The 24,577-nt window shown below is 36.2% G+C and overlaps 3 protein-coding genes, 1 long non-coding RNA gene and 1 pseudogene across 5 annotated transcripts; 2 read left to right on the forward strand and 3 right to left on the reverse strand.

Annotated features, from left to right (window-relative positions):
* Positions 1–1,106: 1,106 nt before the first annotated feature.
* On the reverse strand, positions 1,107–3,329 carry LOC125479801. Of its 2 annotated transcripts, XR_007260270.1 has the most exons (3): positions 3,079–3,310; positions 2,891–2,947; positions 1,107–1,734 (listed from the first exon to the last, which is right to left on the reverse strand). It is a non-coding gene; the product is annotated as an uncharacterized LOC125479801 (long non-coding RNA). The 2 variants fall into 2 exon arrangements; XR_007260271.1 differs by having other exon boundaries at positions 2,891–3,329.
* Positions 3,330–6,870: 3,541 nt separating this feature from the next.
* Positions 6,871–7,721, reverse strand: LOC125479794 (late embryogenesis abundant protein At1g64065-like). Its single transcript, XM_048589817.1, has one exon. The coding sequence runs from the start codon at positions 7,610–7,612 to the stop codon at positions 7,064–7,066; it is 549 nt and encodes a 182-aa protein (XP_048445774.1). The 5' UTR covers positions 7,613–7,721; the 3' UTR covers positions 6,871–7,063.
* A 9,730-nt stretch (positions 7,722–17,451) lies between these two features.
* Positions 17,452–19,046, reverse strand: LOC125479650 (annotated as a pseudogene).
* Positions 19,047–19,973: 927 nt separating this feature from the next.
* Positions 19,974–20,821, forward strand: LOC125479662 (late embryogenesis abundant protein At1g64065-like). Its single transcript, XM_048589310.1, has one exon. It carries the CDS (start codon positions 20,062–20,064, stop codon positions 20,635–20,637), a length of 576 nt encoding a protein of 191 aa, XP_048445267.1. The 5' UTR covers positions 19,974–20,061; the 3' UTR covers positions 20,638–20,821.
* A 2,782-nt stretch (positions 20,822–23,603) lies between these two features.
* LOC125479652 lies at positions 23,604–24,344 on the forward strand. The gene has a single exon (XM_048589278.1). The coding sequence runs from the start codon at positions 23,604–23,606 to the stop codon at positions 24,237–24,239; it is 636 nt and encodes a 211-aa protein (XP_048445235.1). The 3' UTR covers positions 24,240–24,344.
* Positions 24,345–24,577: the final 233 nt, after the last annotated feature.

The following is a 24,577-nucleotide window of genomic DNA, read 5'->3' on the forward strand; positions in this document are numbered from 1 at the left end:
AGCCAGGATCATGTAAACATTTAGTTAGCACATCTGCCACTTGTTCAGATCACCTTTCTGTACTCTTTCTCGAATAAAGTGGAAATTAGTTTCCATGTGTTTAAGCCTGGAATGTTGCACTGGATTCAGGCTTAATGCAATTGCAGACTCCGTTTTAACAAGTAGAAGAGGAGGATTACGTAAAATTGCACCCATGTCCCTTAAAATTAACCTGATCCAAGATACATAAGTTGTTGCATGAGCTAAGGCCTTGTATTCAGCCTCAATAGAACTTCTTGACATTAAATTTTGCTTTTTAGATTGCCAAGAAATAGCATTATCACCAAGGTAAATCACATATCCAATAATAGACCTTCTGGTATTAATATCCAGCAGCCCAATCTGAATCACTATAGCCATTGATTTCCATGCCAGTACCGGAAGAAAAATGCAAGCCACATTTCATAGTACCATGATTCTTTTGACCAAACTAAAGTGAATATTGATTGGGACATTCATAAATTGGCAAACATTATTAACAACAAATGAAATATCAAGCCTTGTAAAGGTTAGATATTGCAGGGCTCCAACAAGGCTTCTGTATATAGTAGGATCAGGTAATAACTCACCTTCAACAGCAAGAACAAACTGATGTGGCTTACAGGGTGTAGAACAAGGCTTACAATTAACTTTTCCAGAATGACGTTTATGGACGTTTTGGGTATTTTAAAAGTCAAGATGGCATATTTTGAGGAAGATTCCTTCTGATGATTTGTAGGGAACGTCTTCAGCTTTCAAAATAGACCATTTGGGACCAAATCGGAGTTGATTTGGTCGGTCAAAAGACTAATTTTCTGAGAACTCCGAATTCTAGTTCAAATAGGAAACCTTTTATTTTCTATTTTATCATTTAATTATGTTTCCTAGTTTTCTTCTTAGTTAATTATTTTTGTATATAACTTTTTATTTACTTGATTTTATTTTAATTTTTTTAAGGTTACAATTCGCGCAATAATGGAATTTGTTCCTCCTCCTGGATTCAATATACAACCAGGAAGACCGCCCTTATGGGTCAACTCTGCATAATGGGGTTTTTATGGATTTAAACCTACAATTTGTGCACTTTGTTGTTTGAAGACCCATGATATTTTGCAATGTCCTCAGAAGGAATATTTTCCAGATTATGTCCAAGAGCATACCAATATGAGAAACAACTCAAAAAGAAATTGGAGCAATCCATATTCAGAGTTCTACACCCTAAGCTTGCAAAGGCAACTTGAGCACTATTTTGAGTAGTTTAATGTGCCACAGGAGCTTCCGGTAAAGGACAAGCTCTCTAAATTGTTGGAATCAACTGAGTTGTACATTGAAATAACCAAGCAAGGATTTTTTTATTCAAGCATTAAACTGTAGGAAGAGCTTTAATGATCAAGAGGAGATTGGTACAGGTACCGAGGAGCAATCTGCCAGTTACTCGTGCCCAATGGAGGAAAAAGCACATGCTGATCTTGAAATTCCCACGGAATCATTTGCTACCCATGCTTATATGCCACACGAAATTTTCCCACAATGTTTGCTTTGGCCGAATCAAGAGGCTGCAAAGAAACCAACCAAGCTGCCGGAATTCATCATAACTGACGTGTTGCAAGGGGTTGTTCATAACAAATCAGAATCTGGAAATTCACATGACATTGCACATACATAGCCCATCAAATTTAAAGCAACTCTGGGCAGGTCTATCCGGCATGCTACATTCTACAACGGGAAGAAAAAAAAGCTTAATAGCAGCCCCATCTTTCATCAAGACATTTGACCTATACAAAAATTGTGGGTATTAAATACAAGATTGAAGTCAGTTCAAGGGAAACACAAGCATTGCTAGAAGGGACCCTATTTGATCACAAAGATTCATTCACATATAAGGGCAATTATGAAGAATTCAACCATTGATAAACAACTCATTCCATACCTACTATTGCCCTATGATGCTACTAAAGAGTTGTTGACTCTAATAGAACAAGTGACGTGATCTTCAGTTCTTCCTTCTACGTCTAGCTATAGACGTTAACTAAAGCGCTAATTGGGAGGCAACCCAATTTTTCTAAACTCTTTTCTTTTTATTTTCATTCATTATATTTTCTTCCTTTTAGTCTTTATCAAGAATAAAAAAAATTAAATAACAATAAATAAATAAAAAATCTAAAGAAAAAAAAAATTCAGTTTTTTATTTTTATTTTTATTATCCTTGTCCAATTAAGTTTTTAATTCTTGGTCTTTGCAGGTTACATTCGGATTCAAAGTCGGCCTTTAACATCCACCATACGCGCACATTCGACTGAATTTTGCATTCACCAGTATTCAACATCCATTCATTTCAAAAAGCACCATTAGTCATCCATTCATCAACACTTATCTGAGCTTTCATCATTAATTCATCAACATTCATGAGATTCAGCAATGCAGAAATCAAAGTAATACAGAAACAGAAACCAAGTTGAGGTCCAGAGATACTCATAGTGGGATTGCTGAGAAGACTCCCTGTATTGCTTGGCACCCCCTCTCACTTAATCACTTCCTCGCATTTTATTTAAAATATCACTACATACAAGTTTTGGGGTGGGATCTAAGTAGCACAGAGGGGAGCACATTCATTAAGCCAATACGCAGATTGACCTCATGCACGAATTTTTGGGCTCATGTGTTAATCAATGGAGACATGCAATATACAGATAACATTCATGAGCTTGCAGATAGTAGACTAAAACCATTGATGCATGAACGCACTGAAATCAGAAAGCACTATTACACAGATGTATGCGACTTAACCTAATTCATATTTTAGACATGCACAAGCAGCACATTTACAGATTTGGCAAGTTCAGGCTCAAATAATTGCAGTGATGAATTTTACTTTCGAGGGCATGAGGATCTACGAATTTTTGGGTCTCTGCATCACTTGTGGGTTGAACTTGCAGGCACAGCACACACAAGTATCAGATTAGAGAATTTCGTCATATCAATGAGCCCATGCATCAAGTTCAGAAAGGAGTTCATGCAACTTCTGGTCATGAAATCTGTAAGAAAAAAAGAGATATTTACCTTGGTGTGCACTGGGACATTGATTCGACGGATTGGAGCTTCGATTTGCAGCATAACGGAGATTTGGGAATAAATGATAGAAATCCAGCTATGGAGGCACGGTTGGTATTTGTTTTTGAGTTCGACAAATCCAAGACCATTGGAAGATTTTGGAATGGCTAGAGAGCAGCGGTTTTGTGTTAGGGTTTGAAATGACGACGGAGTGCACTCATGGATTGGAAATGAAGAATGAAGCTATTAAGTCGGCTTATAAGCTCCAGGTGTTAGGGTTTTCACACGAGTGTTCCTGCACGTGCAAGGCTCAACGCCTCACCTTGTTCCTCCATGTCACGGGTTCAAATCCAGCTAGTAGCACTTGTAGGTTTTTAGTTTCCAGCGCCTTTCCCCATCTTCAGGTCCTGTCTTCGAATCCCAAGTGTGTCAGTTGCTTAGTCTTTTGTTTTCTGTTTTCTTTCTTATTTTATACTTTCTTTTATCGTTTTCTTTATTTTATTTTCTTCATTTATTTTCTTTGTCTTTGTTAGCTATTTTAAGGCTTTAATATTTTTATTTTCTTTCTTTATTTTCCACACCTTGAGGACAATGTGTGATTAAGTTTGGGGGTGGGAAATAGAATTTTTAGATTTTTATTTTTGAGTTATGTTAAAAATTTTCATTCTTTTTAAGTTAATATCCATAGATTATTTTAAACATTAGAACAAATAGACATGGTGAAGATTAATCCCACAGTAGAGTATTTTCTATTTATCGTTGCTTAGACACTAATTCATGAGTTATACTTTGAAAATTTGCGCATTCACATCAACATGGTTTGCTGGGAGTGAGATTGAAACCTTACTTTTAGTCTAAGTTTAATTTTAATTTTTGTTTTAAGTAAAGTTAGTTCTTGTTATGAATAAAGTAATAATTGTTCCACCCGAGACTTTACTTAGTAATCGGGCCAGTCCTTCCTGATCAACAGTGATTCTCGCATCAAACAGTAAAGTCTTGGAATAGGGTGGTTAGTTGGTTTCGTAGCCTTTTCAGCTCGAGTTAATAAGTCCTTAGGGGTGTTCTACACCTAGTGCCCTAAAGCCTTTGTGGTTTGGGAGTCATTGACCTAAAGCTCGTTACATGGGTTAGATCGAAAACTTAAGTGAACTGATATTGCACGACCACTAATGTTACTGGAAAAAAAAAAAGAGAGAGAAAAATCGAAAAGAAGAGAAAAAAAAAAAAAAAAGCTATCTGTAAAGTTAATACGTGTGGAATAAAGAAGGATGAGAGATAAGGGTTTTAGTCGAGTCTCCTTAGTCATGTTGGTTCACTTTACACCAAAGGAAGTTCATGAATTCTTTTCTAATTGATTCTAAATGCCTTAGACTCTGTAGTGGGATTAGTTGGAACTTTTGAAAAGATGTTCTGATTTTTAACATTTTCTATAGATTGCAACTTGAAGGTAAAATTTTTGTCATTTAGTTTTAGTTTGTTAGTTTTTAATTTGTTTTTGAGTTTTGTTTTGCTTGAGGACAAGCAAAAAGCTAAGTTTGGGGGTATTTGATGAGTCCATATTATACTATATATTTTACCCTAATCTTAGTATTAATTTATTTGACTTCCTTGGGAGAAAAAAGTATTCAAACAGATGAATTTTGGAGTGATTCCAATTAGAGGATGTTTGTGAGTCTTTCAAGATGTTTGTATCAAAATTCCAGATTTTTTTACCAAGTCGTTTGACCGTAGCAAAGAAATGAAGGCTCAGCACGCAACTTTTCCAGATTGACATTTCTGCACGTTTTGGGTATTTTGAAAGTCAAGATGGCATATTTTGAGGAAGATTCCTTCTGAGGATTTGTAGGGGACGTCTTCAGCTTTCAAAAGAGACTGTTTGGAACCAAATCGGAGTTGATTTGGTCAGTCAAAAGACTAATTTTCTGAGAACTCCGAATTCTAGTTCAAATAGGAAACCTTTTATTTTCTATTTTATCATTTAATTATGTTTCCTAGTTTTCTTTTAAGACCTTTTACTAGGAGGATTTTAATTAGAGTAGTATAAATAAGGCTTGTTAGCCATTAGGGTTGGTTACACAACTTTTTTTTTTTGGGGGGGGGGGGGGGGCGGGGGAGGAACGTATGTGGAGAATTTAGCTAGGCTTTGACACTTTGTATTTTGAAGGTGTTTTCTATTTCAATAAAGTCCCCTTGTTTTATGGTTGCTAGTAGCTAATTTTCGTTTGCTAGGGTGATGCCTTGAGCCTTAGCATAGATATGTAGTTTTTATTTAATTGCTTATGATATTATGCATGCATGCTTTGAATTATTAATCACTGTATTTTAAACTATCTCTATATTTTACTGTTTAGCTACCATTATGATGCTTAGATAAGCAATTGGATGCAATTCGGTTGGAATACCACCGGGGAATTGAGTATTGCTTCTAGTGATTGATAGTTGTAATTTCACCTATGATGAATACCACGTCTTAGGGGTTGCATGGTTTTTCAAGGGGTTTTCACAAAGCGTAATGAGTCATGCATGTTTATATTTGATATGAATACCACGAATGGATTGCATGTTTGATATACGTTCTAGCTTGAATACTACAAGTAGAATATGCATTAGGAAAACCTAACCTTCAAAGTTGCATGGGCAATTCATAAGTAATTGATAAATCTACATAGAATTGTTAAGGGGATGGCGGAACCCTAGGCTTTTGCAATTTGGTTTTCAAAACTATTTCCTTTTGTTTTCTTTACTTTGTCAAGTTATTTATTTGTTTTAATTTAAAATTCGTTTTTAATATTCTAGGTCATAAAATCAACTTTTTCCAATCTTTGTTTTTTAAATAATTAATTAAGATTTGGTATTTACATAAATTATTTATTCAATCCCTGTGAAAATGACCTTGTTTGAGCCGTTTATATTACAACTACCTTGTTCTCTTGCAAGTATTTTTAAGTGTTTTTATCTCTACTTTTGCAAGTGGTAAAAATCCCTATCAGCGTGCTGCATCTCGATGCGCTCAAGGGGTTGGTTCACCAAGGTGGTTTGCTGCGCAATGGCATTCGTCAAATTGGTGAACTGCTGGGGCAGGTGGTGCTCACGTACCATTTGCATTGGAAGAGTATGGATAATGGGTGTCTCCATGTGTGGTGGAAGTATAGTGGACTGCAGGTACAAAATTTGAGCCCAAAGGGGGAATTCCTACATAAAAATAGGGTGAAAGCAACCCTGAATCGATCTTGGGACTGGTGGTCAGAATTCGAATCGCTGGAGATGGCCTTGGAATGGATTGGGCCGCGGGCCAGGTCGTCGGAGAGGGTTGCGGGGCGTGCTGGGCCGGTGCCTGCTCACCTTGGGCCTGCATGGCCGTGGGCCCTCCTGGCCGTTGGGCTACCACATTATGGAAAGATCAAAATGATTGATGCTGGACAAACTCATAGAATACTTCTATTGATTTCAAATATCAAGAACCAAAATAAGGAATTATACAAATCTAAGAAATCATTTCTAATCGAATATCTATTTACATTTGGACTATATTTTGTTTTTCTTTTCATAAATACGTGTTCGATGTTCGTTAAGATAACGGATAGATATTACATAAAGAAAGCGTCCTAAATAAGCATGATGGGACTCTCACCATTTTAATTTTCTTTGGCTTACTCACTTAAGCATAAGCATACTAGAATTCATTTTTCTACCAGGAAAAAGTATCATGAATTCATTTTAAAAGTAGTTTTTCTAATTGTGCTTGCTTTTGTTGCCCATCATTACCCACAAAAAAGCATAAATTACTCTCAACTCCAAATGAATATGAATATAAAAGAATTTATAATCAATATAACACAAGAATCCAAAAGGCATTACAAAAAACAAGGTGCAATACCTAAAAGCTAAAAATTAAAAAAAGTTAAAAAAAGGGAGACTTATAAAGTCCTCATCGGAAGAAAAAAGTTATACCACAAAGAACTAAATTAACCAAAACCACACAAAATTTTGATCACTAGCACTTCAAATCCTGGACAGCACGGTTGGCCAAATTAACTGACATGCTGCAGCTCATTTTGCCAGACTTGTTCTTCTTGATAATCTTCATCAATTCAACCTTTCCTTTCAAGGTAGCCTCACTAGTCAGAGGCACAAGACCTGAGTTAATGTCATTGCCAAGGTTTGTGGATCCTGAAAGCTTGTCTGTGTTAATGCTAATGACGACATCGGTTCTTCGTGTGGATCGAGCTCTGACTTTTCCCTTAGGAATATCAGCGGACCCAATTGCCTGTCCTGCATAGTAGATTGTGACAGTGCTGTTTGAATATTTGAAGTGACCAAAGTTTGTGTTCTTCACTGCAAAGTTGGTTACCAAATTCAAACTCAAAGATGGAGCGTTAGAGCTTGTGGATCTGAAATTTTCTGCTGCAACGGTGCCAAACCTGACTTTTGGACCCTTGATTTTCATCACAGTAAGTGAAAAGGCTGTGATGACTATGATCTGAAATACAATGAAAATAGCAACATATGCTAGGCACTTCGTGTTCTTCCCCTCTCCTTTCATTGTGTACGAAAAAAGGATGAGTGATTTTTGTCTTTGCTCTTGGTTTGGTATGTATCAAAGAATTACAAAAGGCTCTGAGGAGTTGAATGAGTTGAATGACTTGGGACCAAGGAGCTGCTGTATTTATAAAATTCTTGTGGTGTCAGACACGGTAAAAATGTTTAAGAAATTCAAGTGGAGACATAGGATTTTTTTATTGCATTAATTTTTTATTATCTTTGTTTTTTTCTTTGTTAATATTTCAAAACGTATTTGCCATTTGGAAGACTTTTGACCAACAATTTGCAATGACATTGAGAATCCAAGCATTTTATGGTATCAAACTTTGTCGAACTATCCCTTGGTATTAACTAATTATCCTATCAATTGAAGGTAATTTCTCTTTTAAAAAGGTTGTGTATGTGTATTTAAACAAAAATGCTACTTTTATCATATTTTTCATATCATATATGTACCACCGCTCTATTAGAGAGGTGGTATAGATATGATATGAAAAATGTAGTTAATTAGCAAATTTCATAATTTTATAAAAAGCGATTGATTTCTCATTCTAAAAAAACATTTGGCTTAATCTTATTGAGTGAATCTACAATTAATAACGTCGTTTAGTTGTGCTAAGTAAATCAATGATAAACAATGTCGAGCTAATTTCTTTGCCTTAGCATCTCCAAGAGATGCTATAAACATTTGCCAACTATGTTAGCTAAAAACTAACAAAACTTCGCTCAAAAAGAATCTTTAAATGAATGTTATAGAGTGACCATTAACTTGCTAAACATTAAAAAAGTTTTAAAACTCTCAAATTATTCAATTTTTTTCTCTCTGTTAAAAAGTAATCAATATTAGAGGTTTTTTTAAAATAGAGTGTTGTTGGAAATGTTTAGTTAAATCGACTAACTAAAATAGTTTTTTGACACTATTTACTAACTAATATAACAAAAAATTTTAAATTTCTCGGGAAGTTGTTGCCTAATCAAACCTCAGAGTTACCTGGCGCTTTGTGACGCTAAGTTTCAAGTCTTTATCTGGACCAAAAAAAGGAAAGTTTGGAGTCTTTGAGAGATTGACTACTTGTGGATTTAAAAATAAACTTTAGAATTTGTCAAGCGGGGGCATTTCTCACGTAAAGACTAGATGCCTATTCTTATCTTCTGGAAGAGAAAGACGCCTTCAGAATAATACAGTTAACGACATAAACGTGTGGCGCGCCCAATTACTAGATTATCTTCTTTTATAAACAAAGGCAACTGCCGAGAAAGGGATTGACCAACTCAAGGCTGTCATGTTGGAAATGTCCGTGATTATTATATATATATATGAAGCAGCCGCCTTTGTGGACTGTCAACACAGCTTTAATTTGGAGATTATGTAAGTTCGAATTGTTGGGTCCACTTATTATTTAGTAAACAAAGGGATCCTTTCCGATCCTTTTCTCTTTATCTACCGAGTTTAGAGATTTAGATTATTGAAATTTGATTCAACTGTTAAAATTATTATAATTTTTAAAGTGAATTCCTGTTTATAGCTGTTAAATTAAATTTTAATAGTCTGAATCTCCGAACTTGATGGATTAGGAGGAAAAGATCTGGAGATGATCCCTTTCCTATTTAGTACGGGGAAACACTGAATGAGAGCATGTGAATGGTAAAAGTGTTGTTTTTTTTTGTTTAATTATGTAATTAATTAATTTTCTTTGTTGTATATTTGTAATTGAATTGGAAGAAAATAAAAACAATGGTATGTATTTGTCTCTTTTATTAGCATTATTGTAATCATTTGCCATATTAAAGGCTAAAGACGCCACTTTAACAGGGTGGATCTTAACTTTATTAAATAATATTGTTCCTCAATTTCCTTATCTGCCAACACATAATAAGAGCAAAGCTAAGACTCGAAAGATTTTCACCGTCATCAGCATCTAGCGAGCCACTCAAACAAAGAACACCTACTATGATTAGTAGGAGGTTTAATCTTCAGACTATAAGCCCATACTTGCTTGGCATGCTCACAGCAAATAAACAGGTGATCTTGATCCTCCGCATCTCCATTACATAATAAGCAAGTCTCACTTATGGTGTTGACAAATTTATGAATTTTACTTCTAGTATGAAGCTTATGAAGAATCAATAACCAACTGAAAATTTTGACCTTATTCGGAATATTTAGCTTCCACATTCTATTTAGCAACTTTTCTTCAAGTCATCACTTATCATAGTATTTTGGACCCAAGTTGCTGATTTAATGCTAAACTTACCATTAGCATTTAAGCCCCAACACAAGTAGCCATCCTTATCATAAAAAGGCAATGGTATACTACTGATCTTACAAATAACATCCTCATCCACATACTCACTTAGCAAATGTTTATTCCAATTCCCATCGATAATGAAATGATTAACCTTTAGGTCTAAATCAATCTGACTTCCTGGTCCTTCGGAATAAGGTTCTTTAATGGGAAAGGAAAAACCCAATCTTGAGTCCAGAACGAAATGTCCTTGCCATTTCCCACAATCCATCGCACACCTTTTTCAATAACAGGCCTATCATTTAGAATGCCTTTCTAGGCTACCGAGTAATGTTGCCTCACTTTTGCATCCATAAAATTTTCTTTATGAAGATACTTTTGTTTAACTAATTGAACCCACCAATTATGATCATCAGTCAGGACCTTCCATCCAAGTTTAGCTAGACAAGTATTGTTAAAGCAGTTACTCTTTCTAATACCTAGGTCCCCATTACCCTTTGGCTGACAAACTTTGTCCCAAGCAACAAGATTCATCCTACCTTCTTTTCGCCAAAGAAAGTTCCTGTTTTTTTTATCCAACATCCTAGTGAACTTCTCAGACATTTGAAACAAGACATCATATTTGGGTAAACCACAAAGATTAGTCTTAGTTAAAGTAATTCTTCCCGCTTTCGAGAGTTTATTGGCTTTCCAATCTGCTAATTTGTTCTTAGTTTTTAACTCAACATCCTTTGTATTTACCGAATCTCTCCAACAGATAATTTTATTTATGCCCAGATACTTATCAATAGTTGTTTTGTGTTGAATCTGGATAATATTAGCAATCTCCACACGAACACTATTAATGGTATTCCCTGAGAAATAGAGAGAAGACTTATGGAAATTTATCTTTTGTCCAGAGGTAGAGGCAAACATGTTCAAAGTATTTAAGATATTTCTAGCAGCTCCTTTAGATGCTTTGGAAAAAATAAGGCAATCATCTGCAAACATTAAATTAGAGACCTTAAAACCCAATGGAGAAGTTAAAAGCCAGACACTAGTTTTAGGCTTTAAAGCCAACTTATTAAAGTGTCTAATTAACAACTCCATGCAAAGAATAAAAAGGTAGGGCGATAGGGGATCTCCTTGTCTAATCCCCTAGAGGGTTTGAAATAACCATGAGCTTTACCATTAATCATGATTGACATAGCTGTAGACGAAATACATTCCATAATTAGATTTATCCAGTGGGTATTCACCCCAAAATTTGTTAAAACCATCTGAATATAATCCCAACTCAACATATCATAAGCCTTCTCCAAGTCTAGCTTGATTGCCATAGCTCCCGTACCCCCTTCTTTTCCGTTTAAAGAAAGACAAAATCTGACGAGCAATAAGAAATATTATCATGTATAGATCTCTTCGGAGCAAGAGCTCCCTGATATTCTAAATATACTTTTCTAGAATAGGTTTAAGCCTATTCACAATCACTTTAGAAATAATTTTATACGACACATTGCATAAACTAATAGGTCTAAAATGAGCCACTATTTCAGGATTGTTCACCTTGGGAATAAGAGCAATATTTGTATGATTAATTAAACTTAAGCTTGACCCATTTAAAAAGAAATCTTTCACAAGATTAATGACCGAAGGCCCGACGATATCCCAACATTTTTGGTAGAAGATCGCATGAAAACTGTCAGGACCAGGAGCCTTTAAAGCTCCAATACCATTGACAGCCTCAAAAATTTCATATCACAAATTAGGCTAGGCAAAGCCAAGTTTTGGCTTTCAGTTATGTAGGCCTCAATAATGCCAGTAAATGTAAACAACGCATCATTATTTGGGGTAGACTAGGCAGTAAAACGCATTTTGAAGTCCTACACAAAAACCTACTCCATGCCCTCCCCTTTCATCCACCAAAAGCCCCTAGAGTCCTTAATTTTAAGAATCTCATTCCTTCTACGTCTAATATTAGTTACTGTTTGAAATTTTTTTGTGTTTTTATCCCCTAATTAAAGCCAGTTAATTTTCGCTTTTTGAGCCCACAGGAGTTCCTCATTATTGAGAGTTCTACTCAGTTCATTTCGAATCCTTAATTCTTCATTTAACAATTAAACATTATCTGGGTCATCCATGCTTTGCGATTGAACATTATTCATTTCCTCAAAAAGCTTTCTTACTTTAACATGCACATTACCGAACACCTCCTTGTTCCATCCTCTGATCAAATATCTCACCAAGGCACTATTTGACTATATGTAGATTAGGTGAATTTTATTTGTGCATTAGTAGTCTTGGAAATCGTGGTGTAATTTATTTATTTATTTTTAAAATTTCATAACCGTTTATACAAAGTTGTTTTTTTTTTTTGTTGAAAGAAAGATTTTATTAAACTTGAATGGAAACATTCACATCAGAAGCCAAAGTATTTAACAACCACTCTAGCTCAAACGAATCCCATGTATGAGAGAATCGAAAAAACCTTAGACTCGTTTAAAAGTTTGTTGGATGTGCATGTAGATGTAGTATGTGTCTTTGCTATCTAACTGATTCTCGAATTGTCCAATTCGGATAGTTCGGGAACGCACTAGTATGTGTTTAGCATTTGCGATGAACCTGGCCAATTTTCGATTATGGAAAATTTGGTTGTGTCCCTTTAATGTTCTTCGAATACTTACTAGATATTTATTTATAATACATAAGTCGTGCACTTGAGGAACCATAGGGAGATGTTGCTAAATTTTTTACAATTGAAAATAGCTGCATGAATTGCAAACCGCAACATAGAAAGTGCCCTTTTCGAATGGGATAATGTCATTGTCGTTGGCATAAGGGGATGAAAAATCATATATCAACTTGTTATGATGACTAAATTTCTGAAAACGGGCACCATGGACAAAGAGGGATAAAGTTGCAAGATAGATGTTGTGACGAACATTTGGATGGGATCGAGACGTTTATTGAATTTGCAAGCAACCATGTCAGTGCTCAGTATCATATCAAGTGTTCGTTCATGAAATGTAACAACTACATTTGGATGGCATTAGATAACATTCATTATCATTAATTTGGGAACGGGATTGTACATACTTACTCGAATTGGACTTATCACGAAGATCACCCATTACAACATCAACATCTTCTGGCAGTGGCATAGTTAGTCATCAATCTCCTTTATCTGGCTACGTTAATGATGACTGAGTGATGAACATATTGAATGATGATTTCCTAAGGCTACTCTCAATATGGACGATGAGACATCCACAAACTCCAAGAAGTACGATAGATTGTTGAAATAAGCTCAGTGAGAATTGCACCCCAGTTGTCAAGATTTCTCGGTGCTAATTGTCGATGGAAATTTCCGACATCTTCAGTCTTGACTAAAATGCACCTTCAAAACAATCAACACCTTTGATCAAAGACCTAAGCCTCGTGCACCCACGAAGTGTAGGGGGAGGGGGGTAAGGCCAATGGATCTTCAATGCCTAAGTCAGTTTCTCTAAGAGAGTAAAGTGTTTAGGGCTTTTTAGGGGTAGCAAAAGCTTCTGAAATTTGGTAGAATATGGGGTATTTATAGGGATAGGGCCGGCCATAGTGTTAGGTTTTTGCCCTACACGTGGCGGCATCCTATTGGCCATGATTTTATGGAGAAATATTCTCAAAATATTAAATAGGAAATAATATCTTGAGATAATGGAGTAATTGTCCCTAATTGAATTAAATTGGGATTACTTACTTGATTGGAGTCAATCTTCAATTAGGAATGTATTAAAAATAGGATTTAGGTAATTAACTTCTTCTAGGAAAAGGAAACCAATTGCCCCCAATGCCTATTTAATTCTGCCTTAAGCAGGGGATTAAATAAATTTGGAGAACAATCTTCATTCCAACAAGGAAGAGAGAAACCAAAGAAAAATTTTCTTCCCCTTCCCCAAGCTTTCTTATTCTCTTGCCCTTGCAAAGAGTTGTCTCCTGTTGTTGTTCTTCTTCTCCATGCCGCGCCAAGGTAAGAAAAAATTTGAATTCCTTATTTTTGAATTTTTTTGGGAGTCTTGGGACTTGAAAAATTGGCTCGACGGAGGCCGAGGAGGTGAGATTGACGTGGCAGGGATGCCATAGAGCTGCTGTGTGCATAGTGGTCAGCACGGGACGGGATCAGCTCAGCTTGGACTGAGGTGCTGGCGGCATAAGCTAGGCTCGGCACATGACTGGCATGGGCCAAATAATGGTTTGGCACGGGCCAAGGGCGTAGAGGCGCGGTGCTGGGCTCGGGCCCATTGGAACTCATAGGAAAGAATGAGAGTTCAACATGGGCCGGATTTCTAATGTCCGTGACTTGGGTCGAAAGGCTGGGCCTGTTTGGGGTTCTAGGTGCGCGAGGGAGAAGGGAAGGAGGCGATAGCCTTTTCCCTTGTTAGGCTGAGTGGTGTAAGCCACGTGCATGGGCGTCCAAAGGTCTTCGGGCCATGCTGCTCAAGGGAGAATTGGGTCTGGGCCGTAGAGCCTGGCTGGTAACTGGGCTCCTGCGGTTTGGGCTCGTGCTGAAGGAGGAAGAAAGAGCGATGAGCTAGGCTGTAGGGCCTGGCGCTAGGGCGTTGGGCCTTAAGGTCCTTTCTAAATTTTATTTATTTATTTATTTATTTTTGTTTCTCCTTTTGTGAGCTGCCTTCTAAATATTTTCCTTCGTACATATTGCAGGGACTTTGAGATGTCTTCTTCCAATCACAAAAGTAACGACTATCCTCCATCTTTGTACTGTCAAGGTGGTTCTTTTAGCAAGGTGGGCCACTTCAAGGCTGTACATGTCAAGATTAATTCTGACCAGCTATTTCGAGATTTTCTTGAGGCGTACAAGCATGTGTTTCGTCAGGGGTTCGCATCAAGCGGGTGAAGGATGATAGCAGCCATAAACCGTGTAGCAATGGTGCCACTGCTGGGAAGAGGGCTATCAAATTCCATTCATATTACTTTGTGTTAGAATTTACTTTTCCCATGCCACGTCTTTTCCAAGAGGTGATCTGCTCCATGAAATGTGCGTCTTTATGCGATGGTAGGGTTTTCAAACTTTAGCAGGCTCTTTGATTTTGGCTTGACCATAATGAGTTTTGGTACTTCTTCGAAATTGGCCACAAGAAAAGTGTAGGGTAGCTGATGCCTCGCCATAGGCTACTTGATGCTTCTTGTAAAGGTGATCATGAGTTGGAGAGAGACACCTTAGAGATTAATGGAGAGTGGGCGTCTAACTCTTCTCCTGAGTTACGTGTCCCGATTGTCTTTATCAATGGTAAGTAAACTGCTTCATTCCTGGCCCGCTTGAATTTTTGTTGAGCTGCTCCATGACTTTAGTTTACTAATCGTCATTCTTACTTTGTGTAGATTCTGAATTTAGCTCAACTCCAAGAACTTCGGCGGATATGATGAAAGTGCACATCACATTGGCATTCCTGTTGAGTACCATGAGTGGCCTTGGCTGCTCAGTCTTCTTCGTTGGGGTCTTCATGAGGCATTTGCTGCTAATGAAGGTGGGAAGAAGAGATCTTCCTCACCTGTTTGTGAGCCTTCGGTCGAGAAGAAGCCATGGGTTTCTTCTGCTGCTCACGGGGGCTCGTTTGCTGCTGAGAGGCTTGTCATCGATCTGACTTCTCTTAAAGGGACGAAAAAGCCCGTTCAATTTGAGCCTGTGAAACCTACTGCTCTGAAAGTGGCCATGACCATTGTTGAGAGGATTGCCCAGCATAAAGGTTTGGTAGTGCCCCAGTGTCTAGGTTTGTGTCGAAGCGCGCATCGGGAGCTAAGTCCAGTTTGGCTTCTAAGAAGCTCGCCGCTATGAAGAGTGAGAAGGTGGATTATGCTGCTAAGGTGGTGCCTGGGCTTGTTCCTCCTCTTGCTACAACTAATTCGTCTGCTGAGAAAGGCAAATCTGCTCGCGCAGACAGTTGTGAGAAATCCACCAAGTTAGGCTAGAAAGTTTCCTGAGGTTTACGCGCTACTAAAAGCTGACCTGCTTGACGATATTGATGTATACGCCAAGTTCGTTGACAGTGTTGGGAAAGTTGTCATCCGCTCAGACTATTTTGCGAAGCGTCCCGCCTACTCGAAGAGGTCCTCCTTGATTGCTACAATGCATAAGACTTTGATCCTAGCAGCTGAGTCTATATGCGTTGATTAGGATGCTATCAAGTGTGCTAAGGAGGCTGAAGTGGCATTGATGGCTTAACTTCGCTTGACCGCTGAAAAGATCAAAAAGCTCGAATCTGAATTCGCTGTTTTGAAGGGGTTTGATGTCTCTTCCCTATCACTTAATTCCACAATGAAAACTGAATAATAGACAACTAGTTTATTTAGAGTAGAAACTTCACAAACTAGCAGATCAGCTAAATTACCAACAGTTTTTTATTCAACTCAGTTACTAAAAGTGCAAGGACTATCTATATTGCATCCTTCAACTAGGGTCCATCAGGCACATCAATTTGCACAGGTTCTTGCAAACATGTCACAACAAAAGTACAATGCAATATTATTTCTAGAATATTTTGTTCAACTTGTTATTTTGACCATATAAGAGAAATATATTCAAATTGCTGCACATGAGTTCAAATGATATTATGTGTTTTGCTATGATGGAGGTATATTTGATATTCAGTTAGGCTACCATATGGGCATTTGTGATAAGGGTGGTGGCACCAGCAACCTCACTCTCCAATTGCAAGGAATATTGCACTAATGTTCTTTGATAACATGATGAATACTGCATTTGTGAAGATGCCGCTTCAACATCATGATTGGGTGCCCCAATCTTGAGTTTGAGGGGGGGGGGGGAGGGGATGTTAGAATATAATGTTGTATGAATGAGATCTTGCCATTTGTAATTAGATTAGGTGGTTTGTTAGAAAGTCTATTAGAGTGACTAGTTCACTATAAATACACTCTTGTAATTACTTCAATATTAAGTAAACAGTACAGAAATCTCTTTAACCTTTTTACTTCTATCGCTGTGTTCTCTCGTACTCTCTCTTTCAGAACTCTGCTTTCTATTTCTTTAATATTAACAATTTTGTTTCCTTAGCATGGTTGATCATCAATTGGCCCAAATCAAATTTGCAGAAGCCACCAAAGTATTAATTTTGAGGAAGCACTAACATGGAAAAGAAGCAAATGACTTTCTTGGGTCAAGAACTAATTTTGTCAGGTTTGGTAAAAAATTGGCAAAAGTCACAAAAAAAATATCATCTTTGGAAAGCTGAATCTCCCTGAACATTGAATCTCAATGTGTGGATCTTGTATTAGAAGAAAGACGGGCGTCAAACAAACTCGTAGCTTCTAACCTTGCATGATTTCATTACCGTGTGAGAGACTTATAATGAATCTAAGAAATTTTTATTTTCTTTTTTTTGCAAATAAAGTTAGTAATCTTACATTACACGATTAATTTGAAAACGTACATGTTACCACTGAAATACAAAACAGGAATTTCCATGGTAAGCCATAACTTAAACTAGCCACAATAAAATGTAAAAGTACAGAATGGAACACCTTGAATTACTTGGCATCGCTCACCATAAGCCAAAATTAGCCTAGTCTGTAAAACTACTTAAAACTCAGTAGAGTTCTACTCGGTCTTTGTAGCTTGCTTTTCCTTTGCCTTCTGAATCTTCAACACCTTTTTCACAATCTTTTGTTCCTCCACCAGAAAGGCCCTAATCATCATTTCCTTGATGGCACTTCCAGACAACACACCTCCATAAACACGGTTAACAGTCCTTCGATTCCTAGATAATCTGGACCTCTTATACTCAGTAGGCCACTAGTGAGGGATCCCTTGAATTCTCTTTCCAGTAACAGGGCACTTGGGCAAACTTACCCTCTTCTTAGAGCAGCTCCACTGTTGTTTATTGCCTTAGAGCAGCTCCACTCTTACTCCTCCCCAAAACACTCCAGCTTACTCAGCAATTGGACCCAAGGCGAGCCCGATGGAGAAGTTAGACAATAATCGCCTAGCCCAGCACCCTGCCTATATGATATAAGATAACGTCAACCACAATTTAAATAATTAAAAAAATTATAGAATTATTAAAAATTATAAAAACGAATTAGAAATATAAAAAATAAAGTTATCTTTTATTATTATCCAAAATTAAAAATAAAGTTATCTTTTATTATTTTATAGTATAAAAAATACAATATTTTAATACAAATTGTCTGGGTTATTTAATTTAGAGATGGAGATGCACTTAAGCATCCATTATTCATTGCAGGCCGTTACTGTTCATTTAAGGGGATTGAGTCGCCTATTGCCCAGGGAAGCCTTCCTACATTGGAAGAGCTCTTAGTGGTCTAGTACACTAGCTTCCCTTTAGGGTTTTGACGATCATGTGCTGGCTGGATTTGGTGGCATAGCTGTGTCGGGCAATATATGTGAGACACTACAGTAGTTTCAGCTATCACTCACTTTGAAGAATCTAAGATTGGGAAAAGAAAAAAAAAACAAAAAAAAAAGAGATTGTTTTTTCATAACCATTAAATAAACTTATTAAAGTGTTTTTGGTTAAAATTCAAAGTTTTGAAGCCATTTTCATTAATTAGTTTCCCTTATTTAATTTGTTTAGGTGCCATGAACGTTTTTTCTTTTACCACTTCTAGCTTTATATATACAAGGTTATGAAAGGCCTACAAGGCAATTAAATTGATGTATAATTACGTCCTAACAAATTAAGGGACATTTGAGACTACTTTTGCGGAAAACACTTTTGCTCATAAGTATTTTTGTTAGAAGTACTTTCGTTAAGGGCAGGTTGACACTTTTGTTAAACTTGAAGTGGTTCTTGCTTCTTGAAGAAGCTTGTACGTAGCGTGTTTTTATCAAAAAGGCGTTCTAAGTTCTAAAAGCAAATTTAACTTTTCTTGCCAAACATAGTCAAAAGAGTCAAATAAACCTTACTTAGTAGTAATACGCTTTGTTCATTGCTCTTCTTCACGGCCCAAATAGAAGAAGCTTGCAGAAAACGCTTTTAAGGTTAGGGTAACTACATTTTACACCCTTTAGGTCTAGGGTGATTTTCAAATCGGATCATGAGGTTTTAACTTTTTCACATTACACATGAGGTTTTAAAACTATATCAATTTCTGCCTTTTGTTTAACGAATTATTTGAATCTTTATTAAATTGATGACATGGTGGGTGTCGAACTTGTAATTGGGTCGACATATAAACCACATTTGCACCAAATTGACTAAAAACTCATTCAATTAATGGAGAATTCGATGTTCAAATAGAAAAAAAAAAAAAAAGTAAATTGATACAATTATAAAACATTAAGGTGCAATGTGAGAAATTAAAACCTAATAACCCATTTTGAAAATCATTTCAAGCCTTGAAAATGTAAAATATATATAGTTAGTCCTTTAAAATTACTTTTCCTGCCACACATCTTTTTAATTTTTTTAATATTTATGTGCTCTTCTTATGGGCACCTCTAACAAAGAAATCAAACTACAAATAAATATTAAAAAATTAAAACGAGAAGTAAAATAGAGTTGAAAATACTAAACAAACACACAATACATGCATTAATTGGAAAGTCAAGCCCAACAAATAGTACTTTTTCTTGGGTCGGATCAAATGCACGAGTCACCGTTCAAACATAATCGTTACAAATTACCTCAATTTTTTTGGGTACGCCTTGTTATTCAAGCCAAGGCTAATTAGTAATTATCAACATATATTTGTTGGGTATTAGGTTTTGTTTGTATCTTCTTTTCAATTTAGTTTACTTTTTAATTAGTTATTTTCACATTTAAGAACTTGCTATTAACACTTTAAAATTTTTATTATGTACATCAAGTTTTCTTTATTAAAAAAAAAAAAAAATCTTATAAGTTAGTATACAATTAAATTTTTAGAGTGGGAATAATAATTCTCTAAATTACTGTGCCCTTTATTTTTATTTTTTTAATACTAAAGCGGCATCGTCCAAGCCCCTCTATTGACAAGAATTATCATGTATTTTTCAACACGTTCACTTACTAGAAAAGTAGTACATCACACAATTTCCTTCATTCTTCCCATTAAATATTCAAAAATTACATGCTCCTTGGGTCGTCATCTAATTGTGTATATATTGGTAGCAACCAACCCCAAATATCACCAAACAAAAAATTGCAGACAACCCCACCTACCTAGACACATCAAATTTTGGTACTCAAAAAAAAAACCTGCAGCCATGTTGGAGTCTGAGAGGTTCAAGAAAATTCAGCAGAACAGGAAGTGTTTTGCCTACATCGCTATCTTTGTTGTGTTCCAAATCATAGTCCTGGCCATATTCGGAGCAACGGTGATGAAAATTAAAACTCCGAATGTGAGGCTGAGATCGGTGACGGTCCAAGGCCTAGACTACAGTTCTTCAGGTAGCAATTCACCATTCTTCAACATGACTCTGATTGCTGAAGTTTCTGTAAGGAACAAGAATTTCGGGCAGTTCAAATTTGATCCCACAAAAGCTAATGTCACATTTGGGAGCGTCATAGTGGGGCAAGGTGATATAATCAAAGCAAAAGCCAAGGCTAGGAAGACAAGGAGAATGAACGTGACGATTGAAGTGAGCTCCGATGGGATATCGGACGGTGCTAAGCTTGGGACTGAGGTGAGCTCAGGGAATGTGACATTGAGCACTCTTGCCAGGGTTAGAGGTAAGGTGACTTTGATGAAATTGATGAAGAAGCGCAAAACAGCACAGATGAACTGCACAATGATTGTCAATTTACCGAACCAGCTTGTTTATGATTTGGCTTGTAAATGATGAGCTTGATTGTATCTTTGTTCTTGCTCAGTTTCATTAGATTGATTGTTTTTTTGTTTTTTCTTTCCTTCTGAGGTGGCGTTTGAATATGTTTTACGTAGCTCATTGTAGCCTTTTTTTCTTTTCTTTTTTTATTTATTCCATGGTCGCTATAAAGTTAATAAGAGATGTGTGATTAGGGACATTACAATTTTTTATTGACTTTTTGGAATATAATTTTTTTAATACAAAGTTAATTGTTTAAGGAGAAATTAGGTTCTCATCTCTCTTTTTGTCACTTCATTGATTAAAATCTTATTCATTTTTAATTTTTTTATCAATGTCCTTAGGTATTAATAAACGCCATTAATTATTTCAATAATAAAATCTTTTTTATTTCTAAATATATTCATTTGGTGTTACAAATGTTACATTTGGTATATTTATATTTAGCCATGCTAAATTTTTATCACATATTTGAATTTTTAGTTTGTACCTATTTTCTTTTCAGTTTTAATTTGTATCCATATATTAATTTCTTTTTGTGCCCATATATTTTAAAGTTTTATTTGTATTTGTACCCATTTTTTTTAATTTATTTGTAACCATTTTTAATTTTGCTAAATGTACCCATGCTAATTATATGTATTTATTATATGTTTTAAAATATATCAGTAGTTATTTTTTAAAATATGTTAATAATTATGTGGGTTGGGTACATTATTTTCTTGCTATAATTTGTAAAGAACAATGTTTTTCTAATATTTATTTTTAAGTATTTATTATATTTTTAAAATATTATTTGAATTTGTTTAAATTTCATAATTTGTGGGACATTATATGCATAAATGCATGAGTTAAATCTCTTGAATAATGTTAAGACCTCGATCAAAATATTTAAACAAACAAGGTTTTAGTCCAACAATTAGGTTGATTAAGGACCGAAGCCAAAATGATCCATTATTTAATTCAGGCCGTTTAGTTTAAATCATACGGTCATCATTAGCTCATCCATTGACCCACCTCACACACAATCTCTCTCTTCCATGCCCAAATATCTACATGTCTCACTTGAACGGTCTGAATTACTCAATTGGTAAGCTCTATATGTGAGATTTGAAAAGGTTCGTACAAAATAGCATGAAATTTAAATTAAGTTCTTAATCCCATGGATTTGCATGATTGGTTTGAGGCCTCTGCTTCTTTCAATCTGTAATTATATAATTAGAAAGGTTAACTACATTATAAATGACACATTCCGACCTGGAATGTCCACTAGGACTCCGAATCGAGCTGTGCTGGCCGACACTTGGATTGTCACGTCCCGGCCCGGGCCCCCACCACATCTCAGGCTCGACTCCACTGTAGCACGATATTGTCCACTTTGGGCCCTGATCACGCCCTCACGGTTTTGTTTCTGGGAACTCACACAAGAACTTCCTAGTGGGTCACCCATCCTGAGATTGCTCTCGCGCGAACTCGTTTAACTTTGGAGTTCCGATGGAACCTGAAGCTAGTGAGTTCCCAAAAGGCCTTGTGCTAGGTAGAGATGAGAATATACATATAAGGCTTACAAGATCCACTCCCTTGGGCGATGTGGCATGTCATAATAAACCTTTTAGGTTTGGGGCGATTTTTAAAATAGGTCGCAACGTTTTAGTTTTCTCATATTGCACCCTAAGATATTAAAATCGTATTAATTTATGCTTACAGTTTCATTGATTGTATGATAATCATTAAATTGTTGACATGGTAATCTTGAGACTTTTATGTATGGGCTAACATGTAAACCTCATTTGTACCAAACTGACAAAAAAATCATCAATTAATAAAGTATTAGACATTCAAGGAGACAAAATGTGCAAGAATGATGTTGGAGAGACCATCTATTTGGACCATATTTTGTAGACCAAATAATGCTAAGAAGACCAAAATTTTAAACTAAATTTTGGAAACCAAATGATGTGGTTACCGATGATTGGATTATTACTCAAGCCTTGATAAACGTACTTATTTCCTAGTGGTGACACATCATTTAGTTTGTAAATTTGGTTTAAAATTTTCGTCTTCCTAGCATTACTCTTTGTAGACCATATAATGTGACAATTGATGGTGGAGTCTTCTTTAAATGATCAATAAAAGAATCCAACTATCAACCATCATATCATGTGACCTACAAAATATGGTCTAAAACTATGATCTCTCTAGCATTTTTCAACGTTTAAATTGCTACAATTTAAAAAACCTCATACTACAATGTGATGAGAGAATTGAAATCTCATGGTCCATTTTGAAAACTTCAAACTTTATAAAATGTAGTTAGCCATAATTAGTACAACCAATCCACTTTATAGCAATAGAAGAAGATAAATGATTTTCACTATCATGTGCACTTCTTTCGCTCTTTTTTCTTATATATGATTAGGATTAGTGTCGTATCAATTAAAGAAGAATCAGTAAATAAACATAAAGCAGAGAGAAAATTGAGAGTGTTAAAATCATTACCCTCAAGAAATCATGCAATTGCCTACCTTACGGGACTTGAAAGAATAAATCAAGTTCAGAATAGTTTGCCAAAGTGTTAGGTGATGCGTAAAGCGTACTGTAAGAGATCCTTCATCACGTTCTCACTTGTCATAAGGAGATTTAATGAGATTTAATATCTAATCTCCTGACGGGTCAAAGAAATAATAAAAAAAGTCCTTCACCTTACCAAAGTCATCGATCATCTAGAAGTCAATAATTTCCACCACGGTTTTGGACGCGTTTGCCGTCTGCAATAAAATACTTTCCTTGAGATCCTCTTTTCCAGGAAACTCATACCACTAATTAACGCATTGGAAGTGGCCAAACTCCAAACAGTATATATAACAACACACCTCTTCCATCATTTCCACAAAAAACTCCCTCCACTTGAAAGTTTCAACCTTCAGTACAAAAGCAAAGCAATTTCTATTCACTTCTCTATCAGAAAAGAAATAAGAGACATGGCTGAGAAGACACAACAGGCTTATCCTTCAGCCCCAGAAAACCATGGCTACCAAAGAAGTGATGCAGAGTCTTTGCTATCCGCCGATGAACTGAAACGCAAGAAGAGAATCAAATTGGCAATTTATGTTGCTATCTTCGTTGTGTTTCAGATCATTGTCATAACTGTGATTAGCCTCACAGTCATGAAAGTTAAGACCCCGAAGGTCAGGCTAGGCAATATCAACGTCCAAGAACTCAACTTCGTCGCGGCAACACCTTCATTCGACACAAAATTCACAACCCAAATCAAGGTGAAAAACACAAACTGGGGTCCTTACAAGTTTGATGCTAGCACTGTCACGTTTATGTACCAAGGCACGGCTGTTGGGCAAGTAGTTATTCCAAAGAGCAAGGCTGGAATGCTTTCCACCAAAAAAATGAACGTCGAGGTGAGCTTGAGTTTGAGTGCATTAAGCGGTTCCAATCTTGGTACTGAATTAAGCGGCGGGGTGTTGACTCTCAACAGTACGGCTATGGTGACTGGAAAGGTTGAACTGATGCTTATAATGAAGAAGAAGAGGTCTTCCACCATGGACTGCACTGTTGCATTTGATCTGTCATCCAAGACGCTCAAAACTTTGGAATGCAAATGATAAGACTTTCGAGATGAAGATTATTACTGTTATTTGTTTATTCTTGTTTCTCAGTGTACTTTCTTTTTTCTTTTATATGATTGAATATATATATATATATATATATGTAGAAACATATGCTTACAAATCATTCCATTCACAAAATTCTAATAATGTAAGATGAATATAGTTTTATACACTTCAAGTATGAGTTGGGCAGCGCGGTGTTGACGCTGAGCAGTAAAGCTAAACTATCTAAGCAGCCACAATGGACTGCACCATTGCATTTGACTTGTTCACAAAGACTGTCCAAACTTACAAGACCAGTACTTCTTGATCACCTGGTTTATATGTTTAAA

The sequence above is a fragment of a genome, unplaced genomic scaffold (assembly GCF_019419815.1).
Source record: "Pyrus x bretschneideri cultivar Hongxiangsu unplaced genomic scaffold, Pyrus_bretschneideri_v1 Contig3, whole genome shotgun sequence".
Classification (NCBI taxonomy): Eukaryota; Viridiplantae; Streptophyta; class Magnoliopsida; order Rosales; family Rosaceae; genus Pyrus; species Pyrus x bretschneideri.